The 9,881-nt window shown below is 49.6% G+C and overlaps 1 protein-coding gene across 1 annotated transcript in view; it reads right to left on the reverse strand.

The window, feature by feature from the left end:
- Window positions 1–9,881, reverse strand: part of JPH1 (junctophilin 1) — a 47,147-nt gene that overhangs the window by 3,560 nt on the left and 33,706 nt on the right. Inside the window, exon 3 of the mRNA XM_025041117.1 lies at window positions 3,494–4,140. Within this exon, the coding sequence (XP_024896885.1) occupies window positions 3,494–4,140 (647 nt within the window). The remainder of the gene's footprint in view (window positions 1–3,493; window positions 4,141–9,881) is intronic.

Below are 9,881 nucleotides of genomic sequence, written 5' to 3' on the forward strand. Positions count from 1 at the left end.
GGAATGCCTTAAGTTTTATGATTTAAAAGAAATAACAGGTAAATCTCAAAATAAACTTGGAAGCTGATTAGAGTAATGGCTAAGAAAAAAGTGCAGGCAGTTTGCAGTCCTAATTAGAAGACCCCTCACCAGTATATCTGATAAGGCTCTAAAGATGCCACTACTGGCTTCTACCGGAGTCAGTGTGTTGCAAAATCCTCCCAAAATCGCGGCGTCACAGAACATGCTTTCCTGGGATGTGAGTCCACATGCAACCCCCGCCCACAGGAGTCGCCCGGATTCGAGGAGGGCTGCAGACTAATCCCTGCCGTAGCCCCTTCTCTGCCCGCGCCTGTTCAAGGGCGTGAGCCTGTGTCCCAGAAGATATTCTGCCTTTCTAGGGGGTCAAAAGCCAGGGTGATGCTGAGGATGGGTTAGAGTCCACTGAGATACAGCAGGGACTCGAATGCCGTTTTGTTGAACATGGTTTTGTTATAAAATGGATAAGTCGACTCCGGCTGGGACCACTGTCTGTGTTTTCCCACTCTCCCATGTCTGTGGGTGTTTTCTAGCTAAACTGGTTTCCTCCTCCATCCCAGAGAGATGCACATGGGGTGCACTGGCGTGTCTCCATTGTCCCTGTCTGCGTGAGGCTGTGAGTGGCCCTGCGACGGAAGGGCGTCTGTCCAGGTGGGTCCCGCCTGGTACCCTGAGCTGCGGGACTGGCTCTGGACACCATGACCTCGAACTGAACTAAGTGGGGTGGAAAAGAGTGACCTCACTTGTGTTTAATCACCTTTCTTAAATGTGTGTGCAGCTTGCATTTATTTCAGTGTTCGCTATTAGAAGTGTTTCGGGTCCTTATTTTAAAGTTTGGTGATGTTTTCGTGAACAGAAATACGCAGGAGGAACTTAACGCTCGTTTCTGTCAATTAGCCTGGGGTCTACTTTGTTCCGTTACGCTTTGTCTCCCCTGAAGTCAGTTTTCAAGAACCTACTGATGACATTATGTGACGATGTGCTATATCTATAAACTATGCTTCGACTGGTACAGTGTTGAAAAACTTAATAACTATTGATGTTTTTTGAGTATTTACTGTGTGCTAGGCACCAGGTTAAGAACTTTATAAATGTTACCTCATTTAATCTTAACAACTCTGATACAGGTACAGAAGAAACCCAGTCACAGAGCAGTTAGGAAACCTGTTCCAGGTGGCCACACAGCTAAGCTCTGAGCCTAGGAAATCTGGCGCCACAGTTCACACCCTCGGCCACTAGCCTTTACTGTCTCAATAAGCTGCTTCACTGAAATTCCAGGTCCAGCTCAGCGAGCCATGCTACAAACGGCCATTCTGACTCAGACTGGACCCTGATGCAGTCTAGTTTCCTCTCAAATATCTGCTTTAGTGTGAATGTTTCTGTGAATTTTCACGGTACTTACAAACCTCTAACCTCAGGACTCCTTTGTTTTAAAGGCCATTCAGTGACTACTTTCGTGATGATGTTATAGCTTTTTTTGCGAAGAAGGCAGTTTTCTGCTATTATTGGGACGAGAAGGTGAACTTTTAGAGTCTTCCCAAGAAGGTGCCAAGTCGGTCTTGACTTCCAGATCCCATCTCCCGGAGGTGAGAGCTGCTCGGCCTCCTCCCGCCTTGGGGTGTGGAAGGGAATCCCAGAGACCCACCCGTGGAGCTGGAGGATGCTTGGCTAACTCCAGGAATCGCACGATTCTGCACGTAAGTAGAACAGATGCTTTTTCTAAATGAGGAGACTGTGAAGTTTATAGAAAGGCTCTCGCAGACAAGAGCTTGGGAACTCGCCTACGGTGCAGGACGCTGGGGCACAGGCTTCCCTTTGGGCAGTTCTAGAAGTCACCTGAACCCCACTTCTGGGAACCCGAAGGCGTAAACTACAGGGCACTGCACTGTTTGAATGTCCACCTATAACTCAGGCAATGCTAATATACATGAGAGGCTTTATTAACCTGAGACTATAAATGCTGAAAGCCAAATAAGAAGTGAATGATTTATTACATTTAATGAATTCAACAGTGATATTATTATTATATTAGAGGTATAATAACAAGATACTGAAATATCAATGTTAAAATTAGAAAAAAAAAGAATGCTTACTGAATAGTCAGAGTTTGTTTTGAAAACCATCTATCCCCATGGAGGTTGACGCTCAGAAAGTTAATCCAGTTAATCTGATTGATATTTAGATAATTAAAAAGAATTTGAAAAAGGGTGGGAACCAGTATTTACAGATATTAGCAAAACAAACCTAAGGAATTTCAAACGTAAGTTAATTAAATGATGAATTTTAATTGCTTAACTCTGAGTAAGTTGAACAAAGAAACTAATGGGTGTGTTATACTCTTGTTGGCCGAGATATCAGTCCACACCTTGATGCGGACACGTCTCTGAAATTACTAGTAAACGTTAGGCTGGCGGTCGCGTCTTCCCTAAGCTACGATTAACAGGCAGCACGTCTGTTGCAAAGGCGAATGAACAAGTCAGTCCATTATTTATCAGAAAATACTTAGATTCAGATTTCATAAATTCTACTGAATTTCGTAGAATACTAATTCCATATATCGCCATCAAATCTCACTGGGACGAGGAGGATATAGATAATAACTGGATGTTTTCGGGTTGAATAAGAAAACTGAAATTTCAGGAGCACTGACGGGCTGCGGGGATCGAAGACCAAAGTCATTTTCTTAAACAGCTGAAAATGTTCAGTTCTCGTATGGGAAAGAAATTATCCAGGCTTTGCAGCTAGAACGTTTTAAGTAAAACCTAAACTAAATATTTATGAGACTAATTCGCAATAGCTGGACAGTTTGGTGGGGACGAGGTGGGGCTGAGGACTTAGCCAACGGCGGTGAGCCCCATTCTTAGCGCTCGGCGTGGCCGGGCGGGGGCTCCTGTGTGGCCATCAGCGTTCGCTATCGCTCTGGACGGCATGTCCGTGTCCGTCCAGTGTGATGGGACTCTGGGAGGACTTAGGTCACGAGGGTGGTGCCCCCACGATGCGATGAGCACCCTTACGAGGAGGGACACGGTGAGAGGGTGGCCTGTGGCCTATGAGCAGGAAGTGGGTCCTCACCAAGCCTCCTGGTGCCTTGTTTGAGCCCCCACCCCCGCCTGCAGACCTGAGAGGAGAAACGTCTGCTGCTGCAGCCGGAACTAGGCTGCGGGGAAGCTCGCCGGAAGGGCTCGCAAGGGCCTGCGCACACGGGACGCTGTGACACGCTGGTCCTGTCTTAACGCCCCTGAATCTAAGGGGGGTGGGGGTGCGGCTCAGTGACCATGGAGCGATTTCTGCCCAAAGAGCTCTTTCCTGTCTCCAGCTACAAATGCGCTTAGATCCGCTCTAAACGGCCTGTGTGTGTCGGGACTTCTGCTAGCCCAGCCGACATCAAGGTGCAAGTCACCCCCGCCCCGCTGCCACCTGCAAGAACCAGGGAGGGGAAGGGAAGGGACGGGACAGCCCGTTCCGCATGACTTACCGAATTGGCTTCTTTTTCCGACGGTGGGCACGAATCGTTGCTTGCTTGGTTCTTTGGTATAGCGAGTTCAGACTTCTTAGCTTTTGGCTCAGCTTTGCTTTCTTTGGCAACTGGTTTTGTCACAGATTTAGGGGGGCTCCATTTGTTGGGTGACGGCTTGTGCACCAGTGCTGAGGAAGGGTGGCTGGACCCTCCGTCTTCCTCCCCGTCTTCCGGAGGGTGCTTGGGGGCGTTCAGTTTCACGTAGTAGCCGTGGTACTGAGAGTGCAGCTCCCCGTTGCTGGGGTTGGGGACGTGGTGGCGGCCACTGTACTTGGACGAGGGTGCGGCGGCTCCCGCCTCCTTCGAGGGAGCCTTCGCCATCAAGGGTTTGTTGACGACGGCTGCCACCTGCTCGTCAGCCACACTCCGTTTGTCTCGGTTGAGTCTGGCCCCCGAGCTGGGGTTCTGCTTCCGCGTGGGCTTTGGGGAGGGCGGGGGAGAGTGGCTTTGTTTGAGACTTGCCTCGGGAGACCTTGGGGGTGTCGTGCCTTTGCGATAAAAATGAGGAGATTCCTTTGGGGTAGGTGGCTTCTCCGGTACCTTTTCTTCTGGATTTTCTTTAGCGTCTATACCTTCCTGAGATCTCTGCTTGATATAATCTGGGCCTGGGGAAAAATGACAAGCGGAAAGGAAGGTGATAGAAATGAGGCGTGCAGGCTCATTCCTCACGGTGAGCATACACGGCGGGTCCTCGAGTGATGCTCACTGGACATCACTGAGTGACAGCGTTGATGAGATGCCCCAGGAACTCGTGTTTATGGACATCAGCCGGTGGTAAAACTGGTCTCGTTATACATCATTTAAGTTAAAGTCACAGAACCTAGCGACGATGTTAAGGGAGGACTTAACAAAAATCTACAGTCAGCTTCGGCTTTTCTCTCTTTCTTTTAAATAGATTTACGAGGCTTTGAGTAAGTGAAAGCACATTCCACTCCTCAGGGAAAAAGAATATTGCCGAAAAGTGTTTATGTTAACATACACCATTCTTTATACTGTTTTGGTGGCCATAAAGGTTAAACAGTTGGGACTTCCCTAATGACAGCACTGCTCCTGCTGCTGTGAACACTGAGGGGAGATTCGCAGTGCCGGGGGGGGCGGGGCTGCTGACCACCGCAGCTAATCTGCATATTCAAATTACGCGGCATACCTGAAACACGACTTATATCACTAAGACCGACTGGTATGTCTAATACTCTATGAAAGCATTTACATATACTTAATATGTGATAAATTACTTACACTGTCAGAGGAGAATCTGCAGCTACCGTGTGTTTCATGATCCTCCATCAAGGACTCACTGAAACCTCCTGGTTAGGGCCGTGTCTGTGGCTGACGTTGCGCTTTACAAAGTGACTGGCCCGGAGCCCTTCCCAGAGGCATCGGAGGCCAGACGGGACAGCTCTCTGTGGCTCTCAGTCTCGGGACTTTTATTTTTCTGAGTACTTTAGGATTGTTTATAATAATCACATTATTTCGTGGGGAGACCTTGGGGGGAGTGAGGAAGAAACAGTGCAGCACAAGCTGGTGATGGCCGCAGGGCCAGGGGTCCGGGAAGGGCACAGCTAGGGCGCCCAGGGACAGCACCTCCTTCCAGGCACGCCACATCTCAGCCCAGGTCACGGACATCCTGTGGCCTCCTCCCCTATCAGCCACGTTTCATGTCAACAGGTAAGGTCAAGGTCGCCCACTGCAGCTGGCTCTCTCTGCACATGGGCAGGCGCTGACAGTGTGACCTCTCACGTTTACGAGGGAGAACCACCCCCCCGGGGACCTGAGCTCTTGGCGACGCCACAGCATGGCACCTGCACACTTTCCTTCCTGTCCCCTCCCACGAAGGGCTGAAAAGCAATTATCCTTAATTGTTAAAAATACATACTGCCCTCTTTAATTGCTCTCTTCATGATGGCCTGAGCAATAACTTCTTGTTAGGAGACTGCTATTTATTAGTCCGAACTTCAGAGCCTCACTCCAATCTTAGGAAGCTGGCTAGGGGTAGAAGCAGCGCCATGGAGAGTCCCTGAAAACAAATGTCGACGAGGGCAGCTGCTTTGTAGCAGCATCAGAAGGTAGTTTCTACGGAGACCACCCATCAGCAAAGGAGAACCAGAGCGAAAGAGTCTAAAAAGGTGACGGAATGGGCTGGAGAGGCACTATGCCACCGGCCTGCAGGACCTCGCGGTCCCATAGGGGACCACACTCCAATTCTGTGAACACACAGAATCTGGTCTGCGCGCTGGGACACCTGTCTCTGCACGGGGCTGGCACGCAATATACAGTCGTGGAACCGAATGAATAAGTGGTAAGAACCAGTAAACTCATGAACTGTTAATTTCCTATCAACAATTAGGAAGATTATTCTAATTCCCATTCTTCTATGAAAAACTTTGGAATTTTGGCTTTTGGAAAGTGAGTGGAGAAGTCATCTAGCCTAGGATGCTTCTCTTGTTTTAACCAAAACCATTAAATCTTAACAAGAGGCAGACAGTTATGGAATGAAAATGATTTCTAGAGACTTCTAATTCATCCCAGAAACGTGAGCTCAGTTCACAGGCCAGCGCTGTGCGAAAGACTTCACCTTTCACCTTCAATCATCAGGTCAGTGTGCGGCCACATACACGCTATTACGGACTAAACAAACGTGTGTGCCACACGCTCATGGACTGAAGGTTTAACGTGCTGGTATTTTCGGGAGCCGCCTCTGGGAGGTAAGTAGGTAGATCACGGGGGTGGGACACTTGGGATGGAACCTGTGTCATTATGACGAGTTCCCTGTCTCCTCTTGAATACAGATGAGAAAGGCCACATGAGGACATGGGGGGAAGGCGGTTTACACCTGACGCTGGACACTCGGAGCAGGTACTCCCCCCGCTTCCGGTTCCCTTTTACCTGCCTGCCTAGATCTATTTCCCCCACCACCTTCCTGCACGTCCCCCTCACCCCAGGTTCGCCCTGTCATTCCTCCAATTGATAAATACAAAAATTTTACACTCTGGTTAATATCACCGAATATTAAAAACGCGGTATTTCGATAAAAAGGACATTGAAGCAGCGGGACAAACTACCACACGATCATATTCCCACCACGTCCCCCTCCCCCTACGTGCTCAGCGACTACCCCACGTCTCCTCTTACCAGCTCGATTCCACCAGCACTGGGAGAGCCACCCCCTGGGGCAGACTCACAGCGCCACCAAAGCTCACAGAAGACTGACGTATAACGCCAGGAGGCCGATTCTCTTTAACAACCACCGATGTCACCAGCGCCTGCTCTCCTTGCTGGTAGGCCCCCACCGGAAGCTCAACCAAAACGAAGTTACTGGTGCCCGTGGCATCTGGGCAAGGGCGTGAGATGAACCCAATCTCTGATGCGCCACGAGGCTCACCGAGCCCGAGGCAGCCATTTCCTCAGGGACGGTCTTTCCAATGAAGCCACACGCGCCGCTGCCTGCAGGCCCCGCACTGCTGCCCACAAAGTCCTTGCAGACGCGACGCAACGCACCGGTCTAACGTCTCGGCCACGGCTCCTCTCCCCTCTGGTTCGTGTTTGGATGGGCACTGCCAACTGCTGCCTGACTTTTTTCCATACTTCTTTCTTTAAACATGCTCAAGCAGGTGACAAGGAAATCTTGCAGTCCTGGAACCCAGGCTGTCACAGTCACTTTATAAACGCAAAGTCCTTGCAGACGCGACGCAACGCACCGGTCTAACGTCTTGGCCACGGCTCCTCTCTTCTCTGGTTCGTGTTTGGATGGGCACTGCCAACTGCTGCCTGACTTTTTTCCATACTTCTTTCTTTAAACATGCTCAAGCAGGTGACAAGGAAATCTTGCAGTCCTGGAACCCAGGCTGTCACAGTCACTTTATAAACCGCTGGGCAGTACCGGGGGCTCATGTTAAAATTAAACTCTGAGGGCTCCCTAAGTGCTCAGCGGGTGACTGCCTGTGCACGCGGTTCTCTATACGCAAATTCACACCCGTCAGTGTGTATGCTTTTTATTTCACCCTTTACCCAAAGCCATCCTACAAGGTTATTTTTTCCTGAAAGCGTAAGATTTACCAACTCTTGAAAACAGATAACTTACCTCGAAAGCGATTAAAAGATGTCTGCTGTAAGCTATAAGAGACATCTTTACCCCGCAAAGTTAAAATAACTTCTCTGCACACCACATGCACCCCCAACAATGAAAACGCATAGCTGAGATGTCAATTAAATGAGCGGCCTGACTTAGAAAAAGTATGGGAAAGCCCTTTTAGAAACGTCTGAGGCCATAAGAAAGGACGAGATCTTACCATCGCGACAACGTGGATGGACGGGGAAGGTGTTAGGCTAAGTGAAAAAGTCAGACGAGCAGCCTATGGCCTCACTGATATGTGGAAGCTAAGGAACCAAATCAAGACAGACAGACACCCATCTACAGAGGACAAACTGCTGACTGCCAGGTGGGATGGGGGAGTTGGATGAAAAAGGTTAAGAAGTACAGATTGGAAGTTACAAAATAGTCCTGGGGTTGGAAAGCACAGCATTGGGAACATAGGCAATAACTGTATTAACTATATATGGGGCTGATGGCGCCAGGCTGAATGGGGAATCACTCTGTAAATTGTATAAACATCTAACCACTATGCTGTACACCTGAAACTAATAAAATCTGGATGTCAACTAACTGAAAAATAAAAGCGCAGTGACAAATTGAAAAGCCTGGTTTGATCACCCCGTAAATGCAGAGGGGGGACCGTGAGTTATGGCCCCTTGAAAAGGTCAATAATAATCAGCAGAGACAACACTTTCCAGGCCGTTCCTTGGGGACGGGTGGCCGTGGGTCAGCGGCCCCCCAGCCCCCTCAGCTCTTGTCTCACACAGACCCGTTGTCCTCTGGTGCTGGGACGTATCCATTACTCACCTCGACTTGCTTCTCTGAAGCCGTTTTCACTAAGAAAGGGTGGAATTACACTTTCCCACAATACTTTTTCCCTCAGATGCTTTTACACCATAAAAGGCTTTTAAAGCCATTTAGTAGCCTCGAGAAACTGAGATGACCTCTATCGTTCACCTCTCGGTAACACCTAATAGAAATCTGTAGAGTCCCCATTCCCCAACACAATTAACAGCAATCTAGAAGTTACCAAACGCAGACAATAGTAAGTTTGTTTGCTTTCGAAGTGGCTCAAGCCCAGTGAGACGGTGGTCTCTCGACAATGGCCACACTGCAGCAGGGGACGACAGTCTCACCTGGTGACTGAGCCCGGTCCCCCGCTCACACCCTACCACAGGGGTTCACCAAGGTACTGGGGTACCAGGAAAGGAGTTTGTGTCGCACCAGAAAATACTTCATTCCCACTGGTGGTCACCATAAAAACCGGAACGTTTCCCTGTCCTGACATATGACACACACAAGCGGTGACAATCTCACCTAGAGGGTTAAAACAAATGCACGCGAAAGAAAACGCCCATCGTCCCTGGCTGCCTCCCTTGTGCCGTTACAGAAGTCACTGTGCCAACCCCCTCGCTCGGCCAGCGGGGCCTCGCCCCAGCCTGTCTCAGGACGCTGTCCTGTCGTCCCCCTCCGCACACACCTCACCGCGGCGCTTCCTTCTCCGCTGACCTTCGACCTTCATGACAGCCGGCGACCCAGCGTTTGCACGGACCCTGCCATTCTGCTCGCGCTGACTTACCTGGGTCCCTGAGTCACAGCAACGTCCGGTGGGTTCCAACATTCTATCACTTTCGTTGGAACCAAATGCATATTGAACACAGGCGTTGTGCAGGGCGCTGGTTACCCAGCTCGACGGAAACCAGTGTGGAAACATTCTTTACCAGAAGTGTAAATTTTGATATTGAGAAATTGGGAACATTTTGGGCCTCTTCACCTAGAAATCTATTGATCTCTCAATCACCAGAAAGATGCTGTTTATAAAACAGTGGGAAAACACATAAAAATGGCTATGACCGTTTCATTAACAGCAGCCTATTCCAGAGAGGGATGCAGACCGTCTACTAGGAAACCACCAGCGAGAAACTTAAATATTTAAAGCTACCGCGCACGTTTGTTTATTGCTATTTTATAACACGGGAGAGGCAGACAGTCAGGGCTGGTTTTCATCTCGTGAGGGGGTCGCTTTCACTGCGTGCATGGTCTGCACCGGCATCTCCTCCTGTGCAGACTAACCGTACCGCTCTGCCCCGCACCTCATTCCTTTGGACTTCAGTTCTAGTACGTTTAAAAGAAGTCAGTCTACTCGGCTCTTCTCTGACCTGCTATTGTTAGAGGTACCTCCGACCCGGGGGTAGCTGTTACGGCATCTGCCACAGTCATCACACCCTGACTCGCTGGTCAGCTCGGCTCGCA

Source organism: Pteropus alecto, unplaced genomic scaffold (assembly GCF_000325575.1).
Source record: "Pteropus alecto unplaced genomic scaffold, ASM32557v1 scaffold87, whole genome shotgun sequence".
Classification (NCBI taxonomy): Eukaryota; Metazoa; Chordata; class Mammalia; order Chiroptera; family Pteropodidae; genus Pteropus; species Pteropus alecto.